Source organism: Pyrus communis, chromosome 5 (assembly GCF_963583255.1).
Source record: "Pyrus communis chromosome 5, drPyrComm1.1, whole genome shotgun sequence".
In the NCBI taxonomy this organism is placed as follows: Eukaryota; Viridiplantae; Streptophyta; class Magnoliopsida; order Rosales; family Rosaceae; genus Pyrus; species Pyrus communis.
Window position 1 is genome coordinate 771,586 of NC_084807.1, and position 27,485 is coordinate 799,070.

The 27,485-nt window shown below is 36.4% G+C and overlaps 4 protein-coding genes and 1 non-coding gene across 6 annotated transcripts; 4 read left to right on the forward strand and 1 right to left on the reverse strand.

Moving 5' to 3' along the window:
* Positions 1-1,821: 1,821 nt before the first annotated feature.
* LOC137734621 (uncharacterized) lies at positions 1,822-7,106 on the forward strand. Of its 2 annotated transcripts, XM_068473863.1 has the most exons (12): positions 1,822-2,095; positions 2,187-2,254; positions 3,169-3,250; positions 3,342-3,425; positions 3,559-3,598; positions 3,922-3,954; positions 4,063-4,108; positions 4,858-4,916; positions 5,758-5,825; positions 6,048-6,131; positions 6,255-6,313; positions 6,608-7,106. In XM_068473863.1, exons 1-12 carry the CDS (start codon positions 2,040-2,042, stop codon positions 6,700-6,702), a joined length of 774 nt encoding a protein of 257 aa, XP_068329964.1. In that variant the 5' UTR covers positions 1,822-2,039; the 3' UTR covers positions 6,703-7,106. The 2 variants fall into 2 exon arrangements, with proteins under 2 accessions (XP_068329964.1, XP_068329965.1); XM_068473864.1 differs by lacking the exon at positions 3,922-3,954.
* Positions 5,285-5,420, forward strand: LOC137735835 (small nucleolar RNA snoR137). The gene has a single exon (XR_011068737.1). It is a non-coding gene; the product is annotated as a small nucleolar RNA snoR137 (small nucleolar RNA).
* A 4,124-nt stretch (positions 7,107-11,230) lies between the features above and the next one.
* On the forward strand, positions 11,231-16,936 carry LOC137735343 (nuclear transcription factor Y subunit A-1-like). Its single transcript, XM_068474765.1, has 7 exons — positions 11,231-11,370; positions 13,674-13,930; positions 14,134-14,249; positions 14,430-14,501; positions 15,212-15,376; positions 16,032-16,429; positions 16,524-16,936. The coding sequence occupies exons 2-6, from the start codon at positions 13,687-13,689 to the stop codon at positions 16,413-16,415; spliced, it is 981 nt and encodes a 326-aa protein (XP_068330866.1). The 5' UTR covers positions 11,231-11,370; positions 13,674-13,686; the 3' UTR covers positions 16,416-16,429; positions 16,524-16,936.
* Positions 16,937-18,043: 1,107 nt separating this feature from the next.
* On the forward strand, positions 18,044-20,638 carry LOC137735129 (UDP-galactose/UDP-glucose transporter 3-like). Its single transcript, XM_068474510.1, has 7 exons — positions 18,044-18,297; positions 18,446-18,543; positions 18,657-18,787; positions 19,251-19,281; positions 19,452-19,555; positions 19,721-19,842; positions 20,131-20,638. Exons 1-7 carry the CDS (start codon positions 18,194-18,196, stop codon positions 20,537-20,539), a joined length of 999 nt encoding a protein of 332 aa, XP_068330611.1. The 5' UTR covers positions 18,044-18,193; the 3' UTR covers positions 20,540-20,638.
* Positions 20,639-20,973: 335 nt separating this feature from the next.
* Positions 20,974-27,283, reverse strand: LOC137735128 (carotenoid 9,10(9',10')-cleavage dioxygenase 1-like). Its single transcript, XM_068474508.1, has 14 exons — positions 26,970-27,283; positions 26,817-26,887; positions 26,691-26,705; positions 25,943-26,054; positions 25,767-25,866; positions 25,370-25,432; positions 24,901-25,011; positions 24,636-24,820; positions 24,098-24,236; positions 22,818-22,935; positions 22,641-22,742; positions 21,861-22,112; positions 21,445-21,556; positions 20,974-21,235 (listed from the first exon to the last, which is right to left on the reverse strand). The coding sequence occupies exons 1-14, from the start codon at positions 27,204-27,206 to the stop codon at positions 21,206-21,208; spliced, it is 1,647 nt and encodes a 548-aa protein (XP_068330609.1). The 5' UTR covers positions 27,207-27,283; the 3' UTR covers positions 20,974-21,205.
* Between the last annotated feature and the right edge of the window lie 202 nt (positions 27,284-27,485).

Consider the following 27,485-nt stretch of genomic DNA (forward strand, 5'->3'; position numbering starts at 1 on the left):
GAACTCAAAAGCAACTTCCCAGTGGGTCACCCATCATGGGATTGCTCTAGCCCCCTTCTCGCTTAACTTCGGAGTTCCTACGGAACCCGAAGCCAGTGAGCTCCCAAAAGACCTCGTGCTAGGTAGGGATTGGAATATACATTTAAGGATCACTCCCCTGGGCGATGTGGGATGTCACAATTTGGGACCTCCAATTCCCAATTTTAAATTCCATGTAAATAGATGTCATTTCCTAATTTCTATGATTAAGATTTTAAAAATAACATATTTCTATTCAATTTCATTGTTTTTTAAGTTAACCAAATAAGAAAATTTACAAATACTAGGAAATAAAATCTCGTCATTCCAATTTCCGTCATTTTAAAATTTCTTAGTAATCTTAAATTTATTCATCCAAACGTAATGTTAAGTTAACTAAACAAGAAAATTCACAAATACTAGGAAATAAAATCCCGTCATTCCAATTTTCGTCATTCTAAATTTCTTAGTAATCTTGAATTTCTTCATCTAAACATAATAAATGTATGTTGTGAAATTGATTTTATCTTACTTTGTCAATTGAATTCTCAAAATCTAACAATTTCATCTTTTTTGTTTATTCCATCAAATGGGTATTAAATTAAATGTCTGCTAATGCTTTCAAATAATGGGGGAAAACAAATACGCCTTTGTGCCTTAAGAGGAGTCGGTCTACGGGTCTAATCCATTAACAATTCTCAAAAAAAATATGAACATTTCATTTTTTATACAACTCTTTATCTCCAACTTTGCTGCTAAAACAATCTCAATTACATTTTTTATGACTCTAATGCAAATCCAAGGATTTTTCTCCATAATTACCTCCCCCAGTGGTTCACCATCCTCTCATTTGTCGGGAGGTAACTAAGTGGAAAGGTCCCTACGTTTGAACTAAAGTTGTTAAAGATGAAATTGAAATTGTTTTAACGGGCAAGTTGGAGGTCAAGAGTTGTTTTAAAAAAACAAAATGTCCTTAGTGCCTTTTAATTTAGGGAAACTTTAACGAAAATCTCTATGTACTGTTCACTTTAACGAAAAACCACATTTTGACACTAAAAAGTCAATCATAGTACTATTCACTTTACCGTTTATTTTGTCATTGTCGTTAAAATTTAAAGTTTTCAAGTCCTTTTTCATTAGTTTTCATTTTAATTTAACGTCTATTTGACGAATGCAAAGAAAATGCCTTGATTTTGAAAAAAATGATTTGAGAGGATATAATGAGACTAAATGCAGTTTTAAGCTAGGAAATCAATATGATCCCCAATCAAACATGCTTCCACGTCTTGCGGAGCAAGCAATGGTTGAGCTCAGCAAGGTATGCATGTCTCACCTACCATTTTAGAGGGTGTGGTGGCACCATTGATCTATTAGTTTGATTCAAAGATGTTGAGTCCATAAGTGAACTTCTAAGATGCTTGTATTATGATCGTCTTACTTCAACTTAGAAAAAACTCATAATCCAACAAATGTCTCTAACTATGATTTGAAGTGGAATTCCCTTTAAGGATGAATAGTTACCAAAAGACTATGCATTTAAAAGTAGATCGGAATAGTGTGTTCTCCCATATTCTTTATAGAGTGAGATAAGAGAGGGACGAAAAGAGGAAATGAGTTTAGCTTTATGAATTGATCGCAAAAACTACTTCTAATTTATGCAATCACATTCCTAAATAATAATTTTTTTTATTTTTAAATAATATTAACTACAACAAAATTGAATGACGAAATTCAAGAATTTAAAGAAAAAAAAGATAAAAACCCTAAAAATATTGTTAATTGTCACGAAATGTGTAATGAGGCGAAAGGTATTTTCCAAAGAGAAAAAAAGAAGAAGCATTCAACGCTGGTAGGAGTGCAAAAGGACAGGCTTCGTAGAGTGTCCCTCTTGCATAAGCGCCTCAGCGATCCAAACGCCGTAAATCTTCTTCCGCCGCCTCAACTCGGTTTGGGATCCATTCAGTCAATTAGGGTTCCACTGCAGCAAAAGAAAGAAACTTTGAAGCGGAAAATTGAAATCGATGGCGTCGTTTGGGTCTTTAAAATCTGCAATCTTCGACAGAGAAGAGAGAAAACAGTACTTTTCTCCCCTCTTTTGTGACTTTCTCTCTGTCCAATTGTCCTTTAAATTTTCAATTTAATCTCTTGTTTTTTGGGGAGGATTTCAGGCAGTACCAGGCTCACATTCTCGGCCTCAACGCTTACGACCGCCACAAAAAGTTCGTCAAAGATTACGGTGCGATTATACAATTCACACACACATATATATGGGGTCAAATATAGAATTTGGGTTTCTATTCTGAAGAAATGGCAAAGTTTGGAACTTTTTTATGTTTTAAGTGAATTGGAGCTAATTAGTGTCAAGAAAGGACCAAAGGGAAGCATTCACAAATAGTGAGCTCTTTATTTGTTGAATCCTAACGTCCTAGAGCAAATGGATGATGAACAGTCTCCTCCAATTAGAAGGAAGGGAGGCTACAGTTGTCCATACAAATATGCACAAATAATAAATTCCTTTTTTTGGTTTTTTTTTTTTTTTTTTGGGGGGTGGGGGGTGGTTAATTTTGTTTTAATATAACCGTGAAACATATTAATATCTGTTACCGTTGATGGGGGAGCTCCTCCGTTGATGGTTGGTGCCATATCCTATCAACCTGTGGATTAGTGTCACTGCTTTTTACCATTTGGGATTGTTCATGACACTGCATTTCTCCGTTTGTTATAAAACTGAGTTATGTAAGCTACTAGATCTATGGGAAGGTAGCTATAATACTAGTCATATGCTTAGTGGTACACTTTGGCGTTATTAGACGCGTTGTAGCCATGTTGGATGCTTCGTTATGATTGCAATCTGAGTGTTAAGGTTTTGTTGTGTAAGCTTTTTTGTCCATGTGCACGTATAAGTTTTTACCTTTTAAGCTTTCCAATTCATCAATGTGAACATTTTTCTCTCTAAATCCTAATTCCATGGTGTTGTTTCATTAATAGGATTTTGTTGTCAGCTGTTTATTGTATTTTCGTACTTTGGTATATGTACAACTTTGTTTCTTGTTCAATATTTTGTACCCCTTTTGCTTTTGTCATTAATCTTGTTAGTTTTTTCTTTATAATTCAGCTTTGGCAACTCTTGATGAATGCCTTGTGTTGCAGTTAACTTTTATGGTAGACAAGAATCTTCACATGTCAAGCTCCCAGTTAAAACAGATCAAGACACCCTAAGGGAAGGGTATCGGTATGGAAGCTGTAGTCCTTGTTCTCTAATGTGGTAGATTGCACTAGCATTTCTGACGTAAATATTTGTTGGAATCATTTAATTATGATAGGTTCATAAGATCCGAGGAAGATGATATGGACCGATCTTGGGAGCAAAGGCTGGTAAAGCGATACTATGACAAGCTGTTTAAAGAGTATCCTTTGCCAATTGCTGCTGTTTTTCTTCAATTGGGTTGAATGTTGAAATTTATTGTTATCAACTTGTTTAGCCTATTGATGCTTGTGACATTGATTGCTTCATTGATTGTTGCCTTAAACTCGTTCAAGATACTGCATAGCGGACATGTCACATTACAAGAGTGGTAAGGTAAGTAGTTAAATGAGATACAAAATTGTTAAGGTAATGTCTTTGTTTTTTTGTAGTTGGAGTAGAGAATCTGCATAAATGTGTTATCAATAGAAAAGGTAAAAAATTTGACAGCTATATGCTAGATTTTGCATGTCCAATTGAAATTGTCAGAGTTTATCAATTTTACTTGAATAATAAGGAAACTGAAGGTTTATTTTGGTCAAGAAAGAAATTGAAGTTAAGTTATGATGATTTTACTCTAACGAAATGGTTACAAAAACAAAAGGTCTGTTTAAATACTAGATAATACGTTGTAGTTCATTTTTTTTAATGGTATACAGTTGTATATTATGACTCTAATGTGGTGTTTGGAGGTATAGCCTTTAAGTCATTGTTTACACATGATTATTCTTTTCCATGATGTAAATAACAAGCCAGCATGTTAAATAATGTTCTCTGGTTTCTTAAAATTCTCCCTGTAGATTGGTCTAAGGTGGAGGACAGAGAAGGAAGTCATATCTGGTAAAGGTAATTTTATTCTCTTCATTGACTGCAAAGGTACCCCTCATCTGGACACTTAAAAACCTGTCTTTTTACCTTCCTCTTGAGTCTCAAGATTTTTGTTCTTTGAGTGTGCGTTTAAAGTTGATATTGTTTTCCAAGGTATTGGAAGAATGTTTGTAGTGTGTGAATCTTCTACTTTCTAATATAAGTAGAATGTCACACATCTACAGAATTAAATTTTGGGCTTAACTCGTGTAGTAGCATGTGTCCTTCAAAATTTTAATGTATTTGTTTTTCCCTGTTTGGAAAACTGTGGTTTCTGAGTTTTTCAAAACTAAAATTTGGGCTTAACTCGTGGTAGCATGCACCCTTCAAAATTTCAATGTATTTCTTTTTCCCTTGTTTGGAAAACTGTGGTTTCTGAGTTTTTCAAATTTATTTCTCTTGCATGGTAGTTAAAATGCCACTATACTGTTGCCTTTCAGAAAAACAATAGCCAATTTGGTCACAATAGTGGTTGGGATGTTAAGCTCCCTGCGTTTCTTTAATCTTCCTTCTTCCACCTAACTCTGATTATTTCCCTACTCTCGAGAAAGGAAAGGAAGAAGAGGCCCATCCACTTCCAAGAGAAAAAGTTCCACATTCAAACCAAAAACTCCTTGGTTGACCCTGTTTGCTTAAATTTTTACCGACAGCATTCTATGATGTATTATTTTATTCAAATGGTGAATGGAGCTGGAGTTTAGAATTGACTTGATACTGTTTTCTGACAGGGCAGTTCATATGTGGTAACAAACATTGTGATGTAAAAGATGGTTTAGCAAGCTATGAGGCAAGTTTCTGCACTAGCTAGTCATGACTATTTGATCTTTAAGTATTTGATGGGATGTGAAATTCATTGAATCGTTTGAAAAGGCGATCTGGTAATTGTGCATTTAATGTTTGTGTAGAAGGAACGTTGTGGTGAAACCGATGTAGCATTCCATGTGAATAATTTTCTCTAATGTTGCTTTTCCTTCCTGTTAACGTTAATTATGATTATTTTCATTAGAACCAGAATTATTTTCGATGTTTATATGTCTAGAGGGACAAAGCAACAGAATAACAGAGTAGCTTCTATTCACAAATTAAAACTGCTACGCATTTATCTCAAATGGTTGTGGTCTGGTTATAGGGTTAGATTCTACAGCAGTTGAATTGGTTGATTCTTGTGGTGATCTCCCTGTAAATTTCATTGGTTGGGGATGATCAAGTTTTTGAAGAATAGACAGAATTTCCAGTACTAAACAGCACTGTGCATTTTTGCTTGCACTATGTTACTTCTCCTGATACATGTTTTATTCCATTCACGTGAATAGTAATCTTTGTAGAGATCCCTCTCTTTGGTTTTTCTTTATGACTTAGGTTGTGTAGACAAGAAGTGCCCTAAGGGAGTTGGTGTGTCGTGGTCTAAATCAATAGTTTTGGTAAAATGCACTTTTTGTGGCGTCAAGACCAAAACTTTTCTCCCCTGCTCTGAACTTCTTTCTTTAATGCGGAAAAGATTTTATTTTCTTTGGTATTTAAGCTTCTGGATTAGGAGTCCCAAAGATCACTTTTCCAGCATCTTTTATCTATATTTACATCACTTATAATGTTTTTGCATCTTAATTGTTTTGGATATTATTTTGCAGGTGAACTTTTCTTATTTTGAAGCTGGAGAAAACAAACAAGCCCTTGTCAAATTGGTAACATGTCAGAGGTTAGTGTTTATTGATACTCTTTAAGGCTCCTTCTGTATTTTTGGTCATTTCTTTTTACATAAGTTTAGGTGTTATGCTGGCATTTAATTTGCTAATTAATTTTTGTTAGCCTGCTGTTAATTTCTTTGCTGGTGACCTGTCACTAGATGTCACTCTGTTCTGTTTGGATCTTGATCAATTGTCTTCCTTTTGACGTTTGGATTAAACTGTTCTCTTAACAGATGTTCTGAAAAGCTTCATTACAAAAGATTGAAAGAGAAAGAGCAGATGGAAAAAGAAAAGAAGGAAGAGAACAGAAGAAAGAGGTCTCAAGTTGATTTGCATCCTTTTTCACATAGGACTCTTCCTTTTTGTGTGGTATTTTTGGTATGCATAATCTGACTTATGGTTTTTGACTGTGCGAAAGATAACCAAAACCTCACTTGCAGGAATCGATCAGGTGACGGTGATGATACTGATAGTGAGGGGAGCAAAGAAAGGAGAAAAGGTTTGCATTTATATCATTTTATGGTTTACAAATACTAGTAGTTTTACATGCTGAGATGACGTCGTTTATATTAAGATTGCAAGTGTATGAATATCTTTCTTTAAATTACAGTTTTTTTAAAGAAAATACGTGCCTATCATGTCCCCTGGTTCTGCATTTTCTGTTCAAGGAGAATTGCATTCTTTTAATGGGCTCATGCAGCCCCAACCTGACTATAACGACGAGACATCATTCTTTTTATGTCATTTCATACTCAAAATCTTCAGCTCACGCCATTTCAAATAAAATTTTCAGGGAAAAAGGCTTCAATCTCCACTAGAGAAGATAGAGTTGATGAAGACGATGATACAGATAAGTTTGAAGAGTATCTCGAGGGAATGTTTCCTTGATACTTGCTAATTGAGGGCCATCATATCTGCAGTTAATCTCTGCCCCACTTAGTGAATGAAGGCGAAGTGAAATCTATACCAGAGGTGGGCCGAAGCATGTCTTGATGAAACATCCTTGCCTTCAGTTGAAGGGGCCATGAGTTGCTGAAATTCTTTTGCCTTTTGCCTTTTGCCTTTTGCATCGAAGGGCTGTTTGCGTATTCATTTTTCGTGGTAACGCAGTTTCGAAGCCAACTGCAAGGGGCACGGGGACAATGGAACAGCCATGCCTGACGTTGTTTGTAATTTGAATACAGTAACGATCGAATTGTGTTGTAAGCTAATATTAGAGGAAAATCATTCTGTCTTTCAAGTAAATATAATTTGTCAGAAAAACCAATGAGGTTTTATAATTTTGTTTCGGATTGATTTACATTGTTTCTTTGTTTAAATATTCTTGTCGGTATAAATAGTACAGTATGTGATTTCTACATTCCGGAGTTTTTAACTTAGAGATGGAATACGAGGGAATGTTCTTCCTCAATTAACGTAAGAAACAAATTGTCGTTGTCAGCTGCCCAAAGCACATTTCAGTTCCATTTGGGTTTTTGGTACAAGCCATTGATGTGTTGACTTGATCAGTTGATCCAGACCATTGATGCGTTGTCACGCTACACGCTCTTAGACATGAAGAACTAGTATGGAACGGGATGTTAAAATTGATTCTAGCTCAAGACACAATTGAATCTAGCTTTTTTTGTCAAAGAACAAAAACAGAAATGAAATTTATGGCATTTTCCTTTTTCTCTGACTTGTCCAAGGGGACAAAAAGAAAGTACAAAATTCTTGAGGAGAACAAAGTTGAAGATGTACCAGGACAAGGAACAAGTTAAAAAGGACGGTACAATGTATTTGGGGAAGCCTTCACTTTGTGTGTTGGTTCAAGCCCTTAAAACACAAATCCAACTTCTTCTACCTTACACATTATGCATTCAGGCAAACTTTCAAAGATACCAAGAAGTCGTTTCGGGTGTTCTAAATGAGGAGAGACCTTTTAATGTGTGTGGAACACATGGCAGAACACCACATGTCATTGTACAATTGGAGTAAAGTTATTTTTTAAGTGTCGCTCCATTTGCATAATGACATGTGGTGTTCCGTCACGTGATTAGGGCACACTGAAAAATCTCTCATAAATGAAGTACAACAACAACTTTTTCAAGCGTTACATGTTTTTCAGACTCAAAAAAATTTATGGGTTCGCATTTTGTTCAGCAAACCAGCACCGAACGGATAGGGGAAGCTTAGGTAGTGCACAGTCGAACAAAAAATTCAAAAAGCGAACGGGAAGACATTTGGCAACTCCCTAGCCAACGTCAAGAAGAATGTTTGACTGCCCCTTCTGAACGTGCATATCCGGCAATTTTCCACGGAACGACAAGGATAATGTTTGATGCACTAGGGACGAACGTTTTGCTCGACTGTCCATGTTTTTCTCGTCCAAAACCCGTAAGCTTTGCAATTTTGTCTTTTACCATATTAGTCGCGCATTTGCAATTCAATCTCAAAACATAAGACTATGAATTTTTCTTATTAACAAACGGTATTTTCTACCATTTAATACTACAGTTTAGTGATATTCTTTTTCACTTGTAAATGAGAGGTTTTAAGCTTGATTCTCACTAAAGGCAAATTTGGACATACGATATTATCTATACTAAGGGGAAGAAGATGGACTCAACCTCACAATGAGTTGGTCATAATTTAATTCAAATTCGCTTTAATGAGAATCAAACCTAAACATGTAGTAATGGTGATGACTGCTGAAGGTTCAACCAGGCACCTCTAAAAATTAATCTTCTAAAAACAATTTTAGGGCTAAAATTTTCCAACTCCAACCATGTAAGTAAGGCTATGTTTATTCCCCTTCATATTTTATCACTTTTTGAGGCAAGTTTAACATGTTGTGGGACTACATATTGTCTTAGGGCCAAACTTAGCCCTACTCTTTTAGCCTGATTCTCCTTAGCCTTTTTCGGAGACTAATTTTGTCAAGTTTTTTGCTAAATATGGGCTATACTCGTTGGATGGAGATGATCTTATGACCAAACTCAACCACCATACACAAACAATCACTTTAGTGCTCTACTTAATTACAAGCATAGGCTACTAGATTCGGTAGAATAATATCTATCTCTTCTAACATTGCTTTATCATTACATTTGAATTCTTGAAGAATATTTACCTAAGATCAGGTGTGTTTATGAGACAATTTCACAAATCAATAAGAGTCTAAAAGAAATGTATCTTAATGTCACATATGATATTGTGTTGTTGATTTATGATATCGAATGATCATGCTCGGTGTGTTGCTATGTCTCGTTTCTCTCAATTGAGAGTTTGAAAGATAGTAAACCTGTATCATAAAAATTGTTCTCGTCTAATTTGAAAACAAAATCTCTCCGAACAGAAAAGGCCATACCTACCAACACAACACGTTCTACAAGACACGTGGGTGCCCATCAGATTCCCAAGTCCATTGCGTGGCACCGGTAGCACATGTTTTTGGCTGCTATCCTGGTTCGTTGGGTAAATGCTCAAGGCCTTTGGTGGACGAATATAATTAAAAGGGACCGAACGTGGCCGGTTTGTATAGTGAGACCCATGGGACACGCTGCTAGCCCGACACGTTGCGGTATTCATATAGGTACAAAAGAATGCGGATTCTAGCTGGATTTTTTGTGAAGATTCCAAAAATCTATGAATTATATCCGTTCATCGTACATCGTAAGGTCAAATTTTTTTATTTAAAATTAAACATAAATAATATTCAATAAAAACTGATTATATAATGTATGATGAACAAATACGATTTAAAGATCATCAGAATCCTCACAAAAAAGATCCGAACATGTTGGGTTACAAAATCCCCGCTGGCCAAGCTTCCATACTTCTCTAAAAAAGAAAAAAGTTAGGGGAAAATCATCTATTTGGACTACATTATTATAATGCGTCACAAACATATAAAATAAACTCGTTAATCAAGCATTTAAATAATAATTTAATCATTAACATTTATATCTTAGTGTTTATAAAAAGATCTAAAGAAATGATCTTCTTAACATTACTAAATTTAACTCATCATCCTCAATGATAGTAGTGTTTACCATTCTATTTATTATCGTTGAATAAGTTAAATTTTAAGATTTGTGTTTATTCATTGTACAAAATTTAAAATTTATACTCATCCAATAGTGATAAACGAGATACAACATCAATGATGGGCAAAAATATTTCTAAAAGAAACAGCTTCAAGACATAAAAAAATACTTCTTGTTTATATTTTTTTCAGAGTGGAAAAATAGAATATCCAAAAAAACTTTACCTGCCTTTGCCTACTAGTTGGAGAGCAATTGGTGTATTGCCCAAATTACCCCTGCACTTATTTTAATCATCTTTTTTTTTCTTACTTGTATATGTAATTGCAAAAATTAAAAAGTTAAGAAAAATTGAGAAGTAACAATTATCCTATTTTTTTTTCATACAAGTAACATTTCTATTCAAAAATAAATTAAGAAGATGAGTCGTTTGAACCTGATACATAATAAATTAAAAAAAAAAAATCTAATTAACATAACAATCCACCACTTGTAAGTTGCAACAACAATTCTAAAAATTATGGAAAACTTAAGAATATTTTTTTGAGACAAATAAAGAGTTTGCTATATATCGGCACCATTCATTTTGTTTCTCACTAATAGGAGAAGAGGGATTTGAACTCGCAAAGTTAGCCATTCAAGACAAATTAAAAAGAAATAAAATAATTGTTATAACCAATAAAAAAGTTGATTCAACATCGCTATTTCCATTATTTATTTATTTTTTATCAAGTAAATAAAAAAAAATCATTAAAGACAATGATATATTTACATTAAGAGATGAAGGCAGCGACGCAACTATACCAGACTATTATATATACAATGCTTGTTTGGATAATTCTAACAAAGGTGTCACAATCACAATTAGCCTAAAACATAGTTAACTTATAATTATAAATAGTAAAACAAAGTCTATTGTGACAAAAATTAAAGATTGTTGATGCATTATGAGAATTAGTTATTCATAATAATTTGATATCCATCTTGTTATTCCGATAATTAAATTTATATATATAACAAAGGGTAAATTACAAGGAAGAAAGAGGGAATTGTAAGGCTAATTTGGTCAAGTCACCCAAACTTCTCCCCTTTATTGTCTTTTGTCTTGTCAAACTTTTCTGTATAGTTTAAACTAATAAATATTAATTTTATTTCCAAGAATAATATTTTAAAAAATATATATCATATTTTTAAACTGTCTCTGTCTGCGTGGAGAAATTTTTAGGTGTACCGGGTACACCTCACTCATAAATCCTCACTTACCCCTCACTTATTTTTCAATAAATAAATAGAATCAAATTCTAATGAGTGAGGGTACACCAAAATTTTTTGGTGTACCCGGTACACCTAAAAATTTCTCGTCTGCGTGACCTTCCACTGTCTCTCTTAAGGTTGCAGAGAGAAGGAAGAGAGAGAGAGAGACAGATAGCGAGAAGGAAGGAGAGAGAAAATGAGACTTGCATCGACGACTTCCAATCCCTGAAATCAAAGCTTCTTCGTCGGGTTCCTATCTGCTACTTCGCTCACCACTGTAAGATTTTCCCTCCCAATTTTCCTCAAATCAATGTTTCTGCATGCTTGAATTCTTGGTTTTGTTAGAAAAGCTCCTTCTAATCTCTGTTTGGTCAGCGGGAAAATTGTGGAATTACAAAGAAAATTATATGAAGTTTCGAGCTTGGGGTTTGGATAATGAAAAGGGCTTTCAAGTTTCCACCTTTTTCCTTTTTTTTTTTTTTTTTTTTTTTTGTTTAGTTGCATTTTTGTTTAATTGAAACAAGGGGCGATTGCATGTATTGAAATTCCGGTCCCTAGATGTAAAAGGTTTTGAAAGTTTAGCCAGTTTAATGGAGTGAGACAGAATAGTGTATTTAACATTTGTAAATTCGAAGCTGAGTTTAGAACACTGTTTAAAATATCGGTATCAGTAGAAATATCAATGCCAAACACTGATTTTAGACGAAATATAAGAGGTTTCTCTAATATTTAACCGATATGTCGGAAATACCGACAAAAAAAATTAGCCGAAATTTAAGAGTTTATCTGATACGAGAGGTGAAGTTTAAACTTCATCCCCTTTTCATATCTTTCTATGATTTTTTCGATATTTCCAAATATCGACCGTATCAAAGAAAGTTTAAACTTCACCCTCTTTTCATATCTTTCCCTGATTTGTTCGATATTTCCAAATATCGACCATATCAAGGAAAGTTCAAAAACTGGTTTAGAATACATTTGAAGCTGTAAATTGCATTTGATTAAAGTTATAATTGCATGTTAAGGACAGACTTCCTTGCACTCGCAGTCCCGAGTTCGAATTCCCCCAACCCCAATATTGCTAGTATATATAAAAAGATGAAGAAGATATAATTGCATGTTAAAGATACCAAAATTGATTGATCTGGTGCTTTTTGTTTGGTATGTACTTATTTATATGTTTTGAGATTGAGAGAGAATTGAACTGTGTGTGGGGGGTTTTAGAGGGTTGGACAACAAGTGTGGAATTTTGTTGGGTTTTCATGAGGACTTACAGAGTACTGTCGAGGCATTAAATTTCTTTCCGTTGTTTCCTTTTGGCTTTAATATTTGTTTATGCATTACGTCTTTTACAGTAACTATATTTGCACAATTTTCGTGTTTGTGCGTTAGTGTCTATATTTCTCAAGTTCATGATCGGAACTTTATGATAACCTTAAAAGAAGGGCTGGTTGCGATACCTCATCATGCCGCATCAACTCTGTGCTACTAATATTTAGAGAGTATTTAAGAACCGGGAGTCTAAATTTTACTAGAGTTAGTACTTTCAGAAGAGGCCCGGGGTCATCAGAAATAGAGTCAGTCTGTCAGAGCGTCCCAACCCATTTCTTATGAGTCAATTGGGGGACATAGTTATAACAACTGATCCCTGCCAATGAGGGAAAAAGTGCGAACCGTTTATGCTATGGGTTAATGGATGTGCGACGCCAGAGGTAAGCCTCCTCGATTGGATAAGCTAAGATTACCTATGATGGACATAGCCAAGATTGTTGTGGTGATTGGCAGACTGGTGAGAGGAACACAACGTCATGTGTTATGCCCCTTGTTGCCTAGTAAAGTTGAAGGGGAAGTGCCATGCATGTAGCTTAGTATCTCAAATAGTTAGAGACCGTGTGGACCTGTTTGGGTTGGGTTAAGTTCAGAGGGAACAACTTCTAACCATGTGGATTGAATTGTTGTTCATGGGAAGTAAATGGTTACATCTCAATTGACAAAGACCCGCCAATTGTTATGCGTGTGGTTTTCTTCCTGGTGCAAGTGCCAATGCCAAAGAAGGGAGGCTGTGATACCCAGAGGGAGAATCATGATATCTGTGAAGTAGGGAGGATTGTGAATCCCCTGAATCACATTGGGTATGCAGTAGGAAGATCTAGAGTGTGCAAGTGACGCTTAGGAATCCAAATGTGAATTGGAGTTGACATTTTTGGGAGACGCCTCCGGCTGTTACAACATTTGATTGATGTACTTATGCCTAGCTTTGTCCTCAAGAAATTTCTTAAAAAGCTTATCAACTAGGAATAATATGATTTAAATGGAACATCAATCTTTACCATTCTGTTCGAGTTGTTTTGCTGAATTATTTTGTGATCCATTTATGTATTTTTCAATTACTGAACGTCAGCGGTTTTGGTTTCTTGCTTCAGATATGATTTCTTGAATGTGCCCCAAGTGGATTTATGAATTGTAGGAGTTGTCGTTTCCTTTCTGCCATGACAGTTGATCAGTACTTTCTTTTGGTTTCTGTCCTCATCTTCCTTACTTTTGTTATATTTGTCAAACCCATGCTTATATTCTTCTCAGGAGAAAGTGGTGAATGATGCCAGCCAAATCTAAAGATGAAGATCCGCATATAAAACATGGTGCTCAGACTGTGTTGCAACCTATCTACTCCCAACCTTGGTGGCGTGGAGGGGGGAATGGTTCAGCATCATCTTTGGTGGATCACAGTAATAGTATGGTCATGAATGGAGCAATGCAGGCACAACCTAACGCTAGGCTGGACGGTGGTGGTGCCAACTTCCACAAAGAATTGCGGACTACAGTAGGATTACAGCCTGGTAGTTACTTTTTTTAAATTATCATATCCCACGGGAAATTTCGTGTGAACTTAGTTATCTGGTGGATAAATAATTATCATCACGACTATGGACTACGTCTGCTCCACATCTTTCCCTATAACATTTATAGCATTCTATCTTCTTTCATATGTTCAGTCGACTGCTATAGACTTACGTGTTAATGTGAGTTTCCTTTTACTCAGATGGGAATAATGGAAGTGAAAACCAACATATCAAAAGCGTTTCGTCGTCAGTGGTTCCTGCATTGGGTGAACACGTGGATCCAAATTCACAAATGGAACTTGTTGGCCACTCAATTGTAAGTTCTTTTTCTTTTCTTCTCACATTCTATGCATACAAACCTTACAACACACAGGAAAGAATCACAGACATACGAAGAACAGGAATCTGCATCCATTACCACTATAGGCGTTCAAATTTCTTCTGGAAAAATGTCTGCTGTTCAATGAGAAGGTTTAGAAGTTTATTAAACTTGCAGGTTATGTCATCATATCCGTATTCAGATCCACAATATGGTGGGATGTTGACTCCTTATGGGCCACAAGCTATGGTATGCAATCCGCAACTGTTGATATTGTTTTAGTAGCATAAGTTGTATCTAAGTCGGCAGGAAGTCTTCACTCGTCAATGATCTATGCCAGTTAATTGTAAATGTAGGATTTCCGTACTGCTTGTTTAAATGTGTTCAGAATGCAGGAGGAAATGAGATAGATTTTCATATCAGTAGGGTTCGATTAGACTACTATCCTAAACCGAACTCAAACTGCTATCTGAATTTGATAAATTCGTCAATGAAAAACTGACATCCAATCATCAATTAGCGAGCAACCAAACAATTTCCTTGTGAGGACCACGATTAATAACGTAGATATATGATGATAAATTATAATGAGAGACAATGAACCACCACTGTCTTGAGTGACAAATAATAATCAGACCATCCAACTAGAGAGAAAGGATGAATGAAAAAGGACGCCGGGTAACAATATGATAACATGGTGTCGGATAACTTGCAGTCCCACAGAAAGAACAATTTTCTTTAGAAGACTAGGTGATGCTCTGGATACCAAGTTATTTTTATGTCGGGTATGGTACTATTATATACATGTTTGTTCTTCATTGTTGTAGTCAAACAATAGACGCAACCCTTTCACTTTCTCGTCTTGGATAAGCAATAGGATGAGTATATTTGTAATGCATTGAATTTAATGTTGAGAAAAGTTCTGGTTTCTTGTCTGATGGTTTTTAGCGTGATGCCAGTTGCCTCCCCACTTCTATGGTATGCATCCTGGTAGAATGCCTTTGCCCCTTGATATGGAAGAGGAGCCTGTGTATGTAAATGCAAAGCAGTACCATGGTATTTTGAGACGAAGACAGTCACGTGCTAAAGCTGAGCTTGAAAAGAAACTTATAAAAGCTCGAAAGGTAAATGATTTCAATTTTTTGTTCTTTCAAACTGCAGTAGAATTTGGTAGCATTAGACATGCACATATGTGTGGCCATTCTTACATTCATGGGGAGTTGGGTACAAGAAACCATCTAAGATGATGAAGTTTAATGAATATGTAGTTGGTCTGGATTTTATGGAAATAATCTAATGTCTTTAAGGTGCAAACAAATATCTTCTTCTCCCTTCAATAAATTATCAATTGATTTGATAATATTTACAGCCCTGGAAGTTGGAAATGCAGAAATATCTATAGAACACTGCTAAATTTGGAGATGTATTAGTGGAAATATTGGTAAATGTTGGTACGTAGCAATCATATCTGACTCATTTTCACAGATGTGGATTTGTCCATGCATGTGAATTGGTGATATCAGACTAATATCAGCGATACTCTGAATGAATGTCTTTCATTCCGTTTTCATATTATCGCCTACTTTTTAGAAACATATTGGTGGATATATAGATTTCGTCACTCCAGGCACGTGCTTTAGGATTTGGGCTGTAAAGCCTTGACGGTACGTGGTGGTTCCTTTAGGTCTTAAGTTCATACAGCCACTTGATTTGATTCTTCTGCTTGGTAATTGATCCTTTATGGCTTGATTGACATATGATTTTATGTTCGTTGTACAGCCTTATCTTCACGAGTCTCGACACCTACATGCATTAAGGAGAGCAAGGGGCTGTGGAGGCCGCTTCCTGAATACAAAGAAACAAGATGCCAATGACGAGAATTCCTCGTTAGAAAAAGGCATGAATTTGGATGGAAACCATTCAGGCCAATCCGCCAAATCTGGTTTTGAGTGCTTTCCAAATACCAGCAATGCGGATGTTGATTCCTCAAATGTCCAGCAAGACGGATCAGGTCCATGGTTCAGGACACACAACCACCACACACGCTCTAATGGTAATGGCACCGATCATGGCCCATCATCAGCATACCCTTCTGCGTTCGGTGACAGCAGGGAAAACATGCAGTTGAAAGGGTCGTCTCGTGGGGCCATCCCCAGTAAATGAGATCCCTCTATGAGGTTTGATACTCCTCCTGGCGTAGGTTTCAGTTTGTATGACAAACCGTGTTATTATTTGTTCAACATCTTGTAAATAGAGGCTTATATCTTGCAGGTGAAGCTGAAGGCGTGCACGGTCTCTCTTGGGGGAAACCCGGCTGTGCATTGTCTCTATCAGGCAAATCATTCTTGGCTTTGGTTACTCTGTAACTATTGGAGTGGTGCGGAAGTCGATAGGCGGTCGTCTTCAGACTGCCATCACTTGTGCACTCATTCCTGTTGTAGAAACAGTAAAGAAAGGCATCAGTTGGGAACTTAAAACCAGAAAATTAGTTATGAATGTGTAGATTCTAAACAGTGCCGTTGTGTTTCGATTTTCGAATGTGTGTAGTGACTTCGGTTTCGGACAAAATTTAGGGTTGTGGTACCTCTTGAAAAGACTTTTCCCCATCCCTGGAGGGGAGAATTTGATCTGTGTTTCTAAGTGTAGCTATTGTTCTATTTTATGTTTGATTACTATCTGATTTTCTCAAGAGTCCAACTACTTAGGCAGTGTTGCTCTTGATTATTGTCTAATTAAGTATTTAATTGTGCAAAACCAAACTACTTTCCACACTTGTGAATAGAGGGAGCTGGGGTGTTTTGAGTAAATTTAGTTTTAGCATGGGTGTTGTGAGTAAATTAAGTAGAGTTTTCTATTTTATAGAGCGATATTTCAAACTATTCTGATTTACAGAAATATAAAAGGTCAAACAACTCAAACTTGGTGCAAGATAATAGATACATTGGTCCGACTAATTGATATAATTTATTCAAAAATATTGAAAACGTAAATTCTTGGAAAATTTTTCATGGTACATAGTATTGAATAAAAAATTTAATGGTTGTGAAAATTCAAATTTAAATGCTAAAACGCTCGTACGATCTAAATCTTCATAAAGGCCAGCCCAAAGTGAAGGATCTCTAAGGCATTGGAGCCACAGTGAAGGATCTCTAAGGCATTGGAGCACGTGAGCCCAAGTCCAACCATAACAGAAACCCTAACATGAACACCTTTGTAATATAAAGCCTCCCTCCGCCTCTGTGTCTCTCTCTCTCTTGAAAACCATGTTTCTGTCTGTAAAAGCTTTGTGTCTTTCGACTTTTCGAATGAAGTTGTCTGGTTTAAGGATAATAATCGCACACGGAAATGTCCCAATGATGAAAGATTTAGTAATCTGAGGAGGATGCATGCAATTTGAATAAAAAAGAATGGTTGGTGCTCCCTTTCTGCAGAGAGGTTGAGGAGCCCACTCTTTTACTCCTTTCATGCTCTCCAGGTTGAAACCGGGCTTTCCTGAGGGATTTTCTTTATTTCTTCTTTTTTTTCCTCAAATTTTTTCTTCAATAGTAATGCTTAAATGTTAGATATTTTGGTTTCTTAAAAAATTGAATCATTTTTCGTTTGAGGTCTTTTAGTTTTTGATTTCAACATTTTCCTGTTTTTATCTTGATCTTATCGTTAAAGTTTAAATTTTTTAAATATTTGTTATTATTATTTTTTAAATAAAAATTATATACTATTCAATAATTACATGAACACATTTGTTTAAAAAAAAAAAAAAAAAAAACTAGATTAACAAATTTTACTGTTTTAAAGTAAATCTCAGAGACAACTAATAATAACAGCCCTATTTTAAAAATTCAAAAAAATAAAAATAAAAAATTTGTTACGCAACTTCGCCATCCAGTTCATTGTAGCAACTGCGATTGAAATGATTGAGGCAGGGGATTTGGTGGGCTGAAATGGAAGCTCACGTGTCGGGGCTGCGGCGCGTGTTGGTGTTCGGCTTCTGTGTCGTCGGAATTTGGGCTGCGTATATTTACCAAGGCGTTCTTCAGGAAACTCTGTAAGTCTTCACTTTCTCTGCATTTGGGGATTTCCCAGATCGCGCACCCCCTTTTGGGATTCTTCAGCTCCTTAAATCGTCTTCGAAATTTGCAGACTTGGTTGTCGACATGAATCGAAATTGGTGATGTCTTGATCTTTTTTTTTAGGTCCACGAAGCGATTCGGGCGAGATGGGCATAGGTTCGAACACCTTGCAGTCTTGAACTTGGCTCAGAATGTGGTCTGTCTAATCTGGTCGTATATAAGTAAGCTTCAATCTTTCTCTGAAAACCTTGAATTTATTGTAATGTTGATTGATTTGAGCTGAAAAATGAAATTGGGAGGATGGTAATATTGTCTATTTGGTTCTTTTGAATAGTGATAAAGCTTTGGTCTAGCAGTAATGCTGGAGGCACTCCTATGTGGACGTTCTGGAGTGCAGGGATTACTAATACGATTGGACCCGCTATGGGGATCGAAGCGTTGAAGTACATCAGTTACCCGGCTCAGGTTTGCGTTCCAATTCTCGATTTGATCATATACCCTGTAACTCAAATGGGCAGCATTAGAGAATATGGTTATGAACTTATGGTTATAGGAAGAATTGATGATTCTGTGCTTTGTTCTAGTTAACTGGATCAGATTTTCTTACCGGTCTAGTGAGCTAGGAAACTTACGATTGTCATAGATGTAATGGAGTAGTTTGATTTCCTCTGGATAAAATTCATTGGCAAAAAAAAAAAATGTTTAAGGACCCATTAGCAGAACTTCCATGCAGCCAATAACATTATTATTTTTTGGATAAATTCTTAGTTGAGTTTGATAGGATGTTGAATTGGTTGTTTAAGGGATGATAAGAATAGATTTTCGTGAAAAGTTTCGTTTTTTTATTTTTACTTTTGGAGTAAATTCCAAATAATGGATCTATAGTTTTCGGATATTAAAGCTGTTTTTTTTTTTTTTCTACTTGCAGGTCTTGGCAAAGTCCTCAAAAATGATTCCAGGTCATTATTTACCATTATTTTCCGTATCTTACATATGCAAGAATGTTACTCATATAAGTTCAATTAAGATTGTGAACTATCATACTGATTAGATTGCCTTTGAATTTCAATAAGAAAAAGGAAGTATATTATTGTAATGGGGACGATATATGGTTTTTACATGTATGCAGTGATGCTGATGGGTACTCTAGTCTACGGCAAAAGATACAGCTTTCCTGAATATGTTTGTACTCTTCTTGTCGCCGGAGGAGTATCCATATTTGCACTCTTGAAGGTGAGGGATGGTGTGGGGGTGTGTGTTTATTGAGAATGGAACAAGAATTATTTCATTCTTATCTTTTGTCTTTCAATTTTCCTTATAAATTGTTCTCGATAAATTTCATGCTACCCATACTTATTTGTTGCTTTTCTTATGTTATTCCGTTTGGGTCGATTTCAGACTAGTTCAAAGACTATTAGCAAGTTGGCGCACCCAAATGCGCCTCTTGGATATGGACTATGTTTCCTCAACCTCGCTTTTGATGGATTCACAAATGCTACCCAGGACTCAATAACTGCGAGGTATACTTCAGATAATCATCATCCTTTTTCTACCATTTAAATACTGGTTGATTTTCTGCTATTCACTCACAGGAATCTTAACATTATTTAAACCATTTGTCAACATTTTGCAAATCCCACCCCAAATTGTCTGTAGTTGACCGTGTATGAAAATCAGCTTGGGCTTTAAGTTCGCTCGAGGGAATTTGTGCTGATAGGAATAAAATTTATGAAAGATGTCAATCCATCTATAAATGTGAAACGATATACGGTTCAGTCTTAAATGTTATGGCTTTTGATTTTGCTTAGGTATCCAAAGACGAGCGCTTGGGACATAATGTTAGGCATGAATTTGTGGGGTACCATATACAACATGATCTACATGTTTGGCTGGCCTCGTGGCAGCGGATTTGAGGCAGTACAATTCTGCAAGCAGCATCCAGAAGTGGCTTGGGACATTTTTCTCTATTGTCTCTGTGGTGCTGTTGGACAGAACTTCATTTTCCTAACCATAAGTCGATTTGGTTCCTTAGCTAACACCACCATTACCACAACCCGCAAGTTTGTAAGCATCGTGGTGTCTTCGGTGCTGAGCGGCAATCCCCTGTCAACGAAGCAATGGGGATCAGTTGTCATGGTATTTTCCGGGCTGTCGTATCATATATACCACAAGTGGAGGAAATTGCAGAGAGCTCCACAAAAGAGAAAGCCAATGTAACCACAATTAATTTTTAACTTATATTCAAACGCCTTGCAACTTTTGTAATGTAATTGAATAGACCCTTCACATCTATAGATAACCCACGATTTTTCCTCATTTGTGAAGACTTGGTACCCTTTTAGGCTTTTAGCCATCTCTTGTTGTATACCCCTCTTTTAATACGGTCAAAAAGAGATGCGTATACAACAAGAAGTGGATAATTAAGAGTTGTAAGCAACAATCACAAGAGGAGAGACTCAAATTAAGCACTTAAACATGTTGCTAACAAATTTGACTGCAATCGACATTGCAATCATTAAAACTGACAGAGGACGGAGTTGGTGTTATTTTAGGTGCGGTAGAGGTATAGTTCTCCAATCACTTTTCTTAATTGTCCCTCATCTAATATAATACCAATTCCGTCCTCCAGAAAAAAAGGAACCCTATGCGAATGAGAAAAGGAAAATGCCTCCAAGCATGTAATCAACGTAATTAAGATGGTATAGGTATTGCTATGTGACCCACTGATTCTTTTTGTTCAAAGTAATTGAAACACCATCCGGTAGTTTAAATACAGAAGTGTATACATTATTTATTGTAGATGTGGAGTAGACCGCCTACACGACAACAGGTTCAGTTTACGCTGGCGTGCCTTCCCTTGTAGGTTCTTCCAATGATGAACAATTAGAGCTTTGCTTGTTCTTGCAATTGCTCCTGTTCAAGAAACCATAATTTAGATCAGAAGCTCGCTACCAATAAAAGGAATACTAGAGTAGGAGAAAGAAACATAAGAAGGCGGTTTTGACTCAAATTAAATCAAATAAAACTGATCTGCATCCCAATCTCTGTGTGAATTAAGTGCATTGATGCAGAATGAAGTAAAGATTAAAGTGCATCTTTGGAACAATTGAAGTGGCGCTGACCTCTGTCACGAAGAAGGCATGGAAACCGTAAGGAACTCTGTGTGGCAATTCCACAACTGCAACAGGCTCTGATGACATTGTCTTTGCATCAACTACATGAATTGCTGATTTTCTGCATGATTAAAATGCAAGTTTAGATTGCAGTCCGTCCTCAGAGAAGATTGAACTTCACATGCACGTCACTGCATAACTGCTGGTAACACCGGTTTACTCAGCTTCAAAAGCATGAGCAGAGAGAACTATAAAGAAACTAATGATTTGGTTTATAAGGAATAAAGCACTTTGACTTTCCCAAAACTGCGGACATGCCATTATATTAAACAAGAGATAGATGTTGGAAACCGTAAGTCTATAACTTGATTAACAGTGTAAGAGATATTCGGCGGAAAAAAAAAAGTCAGGGAAATGAATAATACCCAGTGTTCTCGTCATGAACAAAGAGTATTAAGTAGCCATCATCTTCTTCAGAAGTAACGCCAGGAATACGAGGGACAAAAATAGCCTCAGAACCAAATCTGCCAGGTCCCAGGTCATAGAGGCCTTGGACATTTCCTCCAACCTCAATTTGTGTTTTTCCGACCTCTGGTTCAGCATGCAGATCAAACTTGGCTACCCCTGTAACCTTGGCAATGCTGTCCAGTAAGGTTCCGTACACATAACGCTGCTTCCTGATTTCACACAAGTTAGTTGATCAAAATAAGTAAACACGAATGTTACAGTAGCTTTCGAAAATGATGGTAACGGTACCAAATGGCAAATGCAAAGATAAGGTGCCCTGCCACAATAGAGAGAGAGAGAGAGCATGAAAGCTAAAGGCCCATTTGATAAGAATTTCGCTTTTAGTGTTTTTTTTTTTTTTTTTTTTTTTTTTTTGAGCTAGAGGTAGAGGAGAAATATGTGAGAGAAATTAGGGATATAGAAGAGCGGAAGAAGGATGGCAGGAGAGATGTATAAAGAAAAGTACACAATGAAAACTAAAAATAAAAAAACAAAAACAATTTCAAGACTTTGTTTTTGTTCATTCTTCTTTGTTTCTTCTGCTCCCTCCAACCATCCTTCTTCATCTCTCCTTTCCCTCATATACTTTTCCCATACCTTAAGCACTAAAAGTGAAAACTAAAAACTAAAAGCCAAATGATTATCGAACATGCCCTAAAAGAACATTAGGCAGCTCCCAGGGAAAGGAATATGCATACCTGCCGGTGTAGCTCTCATTCACCCTGGGAAAATCTACAGCCGATTCTGATAGCTTCTTTTGGGATGCTAGACCAGTTTTCAAGTTGAATCTCATCTCGTACCTGAAAATAATTAAAACAGTCAGAAGCACCATCTCTCAAGAAATCAAGTTAGCAACATCTGTCAAAATCTCTTACAGCTCATTTTTGAAGTTTTCAAGCTTTTCTTTGACAGACCCATTGACCATGTCCAAATCAAGATTATCAAGCCGGCATGTGATTAAAACAACTTCGTCCCCCTCTTCCCAAGCATTAGCTACATAAAAGGAGAAAAAAAAAAATGGCAAGCCTTCAGAATTTAGACAAGAAAAAACTTTAAGCATGGCTTACTCACGAACCATGCAAGATCATAGATATTAATTGTTGAAACAATCGACATTAACTATAAGTTACACATTTGAACAAATATCCTGTCATTAGTTGGTTAAGTTCCGGGACTGAACGGGACTAACTAACACAACCATTTCACAGTACATGAACAGACGGGCAACCACTTTGCAGACTGGTGAATCTACAAATTATGATTTGCAGAAATCTAAACTACTGTCAGATTTCAATAAATAACACGGAGTTACAATTGTGCTATATCAACTAATCTTCCAAGTCAGTCAAGGATACACCAGAATTTTGGCATATTGGTTAATCCAGAAAGGTCCTAAATATTAAAGTAAAATTTACCAAAAAGAATAACACGTAATGGTTGATCAGTAATTCTTCAGTAGACAGGAATCGGAGAAGAACAATTCCCTCCTAGTCAGCATTTGATGTGAGTCAGTGATGAAGACAAAATAGAACTTAATCAAAGGGGGCTAAAATAACTTCCGTAAGCCTTGATAAGTTCAGAAGGTCTGAAACTTTAGATAGAGGAATTCAAGGATAATCTGCAACTGGGAGTTAGATCAGTACTACTCTGTGAAACCAAGAAGAAAAACTGAAGCAACAAAAAGATCAATGGAATAGAAAGAAAAATAATAAAAGTTATAGGTAGCTGGTGGGATTTTTGCGGCCTGAATCAGACAGGCGGTATGCATAAGAAAGAGCTGGTAGGCATAAAACTACCTAGAGCATATTGGTTTGAACCCAACTGCCAGTAGCAAGGAAAAAGAACTGCCAAAGCAGCAAGGATACAGAGCTCAATAGATATCACCATAAACAAATTTAAGATTTTCAGAAAAAAGGATTAAAAGTCGCAACATTTTTTAGCAGAAAGTGATCGGGCTCCTCAGAAGATAATTCGTAGTAATGCCTCAAAAGAAGGATAAAGCATAGAAACTTATTTAAGAGTGTCTGCTGTGCTTCACCAATTAAATTTTAATAGCATGCAGGTATTTTTAATATATATTTAACTGATTGAAAAACAAATACTTGTTTCAAAGACACTGTTTTCTTGCACTAAGATTGGAAGCAAACATGCTCACCATTATGGAAAATGAAGCAATTTGGAAGCTCGAACCATCTGATTAACGACTCATTCTTTGCATACCGTGGAAGTAAACCGAAGCGAGCTATTTTTGTTTGATCAAATGTGAATATAAACTTTTTTTCCTTCACCATTTCCTGAAAAAAATGAAAAATAATAACATGTTCAATTTCATTATAATGTGATTGTTTAATGCTCAATAAGTATTGTTAAGTTATCCATTGATCCAAAACTTCAGTGGAATGGAAGTGGTTAATGCCACTCAATGTTCATGAACATTTGCAGGCTTATATGTATGAAATCCAAATTAGAGGATCAACACACTTGAACACAATACCATAGTACGTAATGTTGATCTAAAAACCAAGAACGCATAGAAAAACCAAGAATTGGTCCTCCTTATTTGCCACTTCAACCTCTTTTCCTTTGCCTATGACTGGTTGGAGATTACTTGGTTGGTAAGTGTTCATACTTATTGGTAAAATTAACCATTTATATAATGGGTGTTCGATAACTAGTTGAAAATAATTTCATACCTTTGGTTTGAAGATCAGGGGGAGATCCATGAAAATTGCATAGTTCTCAGTAATTGCAAAATCATGCATCATGACAGGGTCTGCTATTGTTATTGGTATAGGGTCATGCATGAAACCATCCTTCGAAATAACTCTATAAGTGACATATGGCGGTGTATGCGAGTAACCAAAGGTAAACATCTCACCTGCATTATGTACTTCATAAGTTGACAGGAAAATTTCCTTACAAGGCCGAATAAGTACCGTTTTATGAGAATGTACTTACCAGTGACTGGGTCAACCTTTGGATGAGCAGTGAAGGAATGTGTCAGTCTCTTGTCATAATCCAGCAAGCCAACTGTTTGCAGATCTCCATCTTCCAAAACTTTGAGGACATCTGCATGATGCAAAATAAACAATTCCGACAAACTAGGAATAAACAAGAGTACCAAAATGTTTGAGTCGCACAAAGATATACAGGCAACAGAAATTGTTCCTATTTCATTGCCAATGCAACATAAGTAATTTCAGTTCCGCTCTAGAAACAGAAAAAAGTACCAATATGTCTTCGTCCCGCAGAAGATATAGGAGGCAATAAAAAGGTTGCCATTTCAACATTTTCTTTTTCTCAACCAAAAAAACCATATCAAAAGAAGTTGTGCAGTCCAAGAACAAGTAATCTTTTCATCCCAATAGATTCTCGAATTGATTGAAATTGAAAAGTAGATGCAAGAAAATGGGTGAGTTATGCTTACAAGGTTTATCTGCCTCTGAAAGAGCTAGAAGCTTCCCATGGTGATATACGAGAGCCGTGTTACCTGGAAATGCAGAAAACAGTTAGTTACGTTCACTGCTTCCTTGGGCAAGTAAAAGGACATGCTTTCCTCATTCGCCAGGATTTCAAGGATAAATTTAAGAACCATGTGCCCAATTTTCACATCTGGACGTGTCCATGCATCTATAGTGTGGTGTAGGGATCATAAGAATTATAATCGTATACAAAGATCAGTGACCAAAGGCATTAAAGCCAATGAGTTGTTGCAGTTCCGACATTAACTTTAAAACAGGATAATGCATGAAAAACTTCTTTCAAAATTGTACGTAAAATAAAAGTTGTTGCAGTTAAAAAACATACTGCGAAGAACACCTTACCTGTCCCATTTCCATAAGACATATCTAATATTTTCAGTTTTGCTCTTAGCATTTGTAAGTTCACCATGAGTAAGCCGAGAAACCCCTTAAGGTCTCCAATCTGGAAATGACACATTGAGGAACGTAAGAATGGAACGTGTATGGCACAAACTTAAAACTAAATTGCAATGACATACCTTCATAAATTTGGCACCTCTAAAATATTCTTCTTGCTTAAGACGTGACGTCCTAATGTAGCGGGAGACATAAGTTGCTTTGCCATCTTTGATGCGCATACCATGAACCATACTGCAAAATGTTAACAATTACATGTATAGCGTTACGGTTTTACCTGCTTTGTCCAATTTATATTATACTAGACACAATTATTGGAACCAAGAAATTGTCTAACTTTTTACAATTTAAAAGGCAGGATAGTTGAAAAACTTAATGCTGAGTCGTAAAATAAATCAATGAATGTAGTATCAGAAACGAAGGTGTATAGACAATCAACTAGTACATGCTGAAAAATAGTTGCATATTTCACCAAATGCACCGAGAAACAGTTCTCCCAAAAGAATACCTCATGAAAGCAAGCAAATAATACCTAAACCATACCAATGCAGAACACGACGGAGATAAGGAGAAATTAGGGAGTACTGAAGCACAATTAGCCACATTTCACAATAGCAAGAAAAAGAAAAGTCTTATACTGAATCCCATAATAGAAAATACTCTTTCAATATTCCCCAGACTGATTCAATCGATTTACCAATTCAGCCAACGACACGAATTTTGGAGAGAAGCTATTTAAGCTATTTATGATTTATCTCAATTTTAGCATGGAAATTGAATTCAATAACAAAATCACCTTACAAACAAATAGTTCAGAACTTGAATTCAGAATTCAAATAAAGATGTAATAAAAACTGGGGAATCACTCACCCATCTCCATCAAACCTGCAAAGATAGCAATAAAGAACATCAGCACAAGACCAGGTGACTATTCTCTGAAACATTATTTCCAAAATGTAACAGAGACCCAAAAAGGGAGATGGAAAATAGACATACCAGTGATATCCAGCAACTGGTGCAAACTTTGGGTTGGGCCCCACCCTGACAAACTCTCCATTCAAGCACTCCTGCAATTCATATATGGCATAGAACATGACAATTGGCAATTTTGAGAGAGAGAGAGAGAGAGAGAGAGAGAGAGAGAGTTACAGGAAGATGGCCGATGACAGGGAGGTTGGTGGTGGGAGGAGTTTCATCAACCACCGGAGCAAAGTTGCCGGCGAGGTAGTGGTGAGGCTGAGAAGAGTCGTACATCCACTTCACAATCAGCTTCTCTATCAAGTCCACGACTTTTGAAGCATAACCCTTGTTGGGTTTTGGGTTGGGGATCACTGTGCCGCTGCCCTTGAGCTGCTGCTTCTCGTCGCTAACCTCGACATCCACCATTGCTGTCTGGTTTCTGGTCCTTGGTCGGAGTTAGTGGGTGAGTCAGTCTGTGTGGTGGAAACAGAAATGAAGCAAATAATGAAGTGGTAGGGGGATTTTCATCGCATGTTGTTGTCATATTTCGATTGGAGGAATTTTTTTTGGCAATGGCAGTGCCACGTTTAACGTTTTGTCGTGGAATGTGGGAAAAAACCAACATTGCAGAGTCTGAGATAACTTAGTAATAATCAATTAGTATCTTCGTGTCCTCAAACTCTAATGATGCTGCCGCTACAAGAC

Bases quoted from the DNA above. Each gene is read 5' to 3' on its own strand.
- LOC137734621 (XM_068473863.1), top strand. From the start codon at position 2,040: ATGGCGTCGTTTGGGTCTTTAAAATCTGCAATCTTCGACAGAGAAGAG. The intron at 3,599-3,921 runs GTAAGTAGTTAA...AATGGTATACAG, and splicing joins CACATTACAAGAGTGGTAAG to TTGTATATTATGACTCTAAT. The intron at 6,314-6,607 runs GTTTGCATTTAT...TAAAATTTTCAG, and splicing joins GAGCAAAGAAAGGAGAAAAG to GGAAAAAGGCTTCAATCTCC.
- LOC137735343 (XM_068474765.1), top strand. From the start codon at position 13,687: ATGATGCCAGCCAAATCTAAAGATGAAGATCCGCATATAAAACATGGT. The intron at 14,502-15,211 runs GTATGCAATCCG...GCGTGATGCCAG, and splicing joins CTTATGGGCCACAAGCTATG to TTGCCTCCCCACTTCTATGG. The intron at 15,377-16,031 runs GTAAATGATTTC...TTCGTTGTACAG, and splicing joins AACTTATAAAAGCTCGAAAG to CCTTATCTTCACGAGTCTCG.
- LOC137735129 (XM_068474510.1), top strand. From the start codon at position 18,194: ATGGAAGCTCACGTGTCGGGGCTGCGGCGCGTGTTGGTGTTCGGCTTC. The intron at 18,298-18,445 runs GTAAGTCTTCAC...CTTTTTTTTTAG, and splicing joins GGCGTTCTTCAGGAAACTCT to GTCCACGAAGCGATTCGGGC. The intron at 19,282-19,451 runs GTCATTATTTAC...ACATGTATGCAG, and splicing joins GTCCTCAAAAATGATTCCAG to TGATGCTGATGGGTACTCTA.
- LOC137735128 (XM_068474508.1), bottom strand. From the start codon at position 27,206: ATGGTGGATGTCGAGGTTAGCGACGAGAAGCAGCAGCTCAAGGGCAGC. The intron at 25,867-25,942 runs GTATGTCATTGC...TGTCATTTCCAG, and splicing joins GAGGTGCCAAATTTATGAAG to ATTGGAGACCTTAAGGGGTT. The intron at 21,236-21,444 runs GTCAGCGCCACT...TTTCTTGAACAG, and splicing joins ATGCCTTCTTCGTGACAGAG to GAGCAATTGCAAGAACAAGC.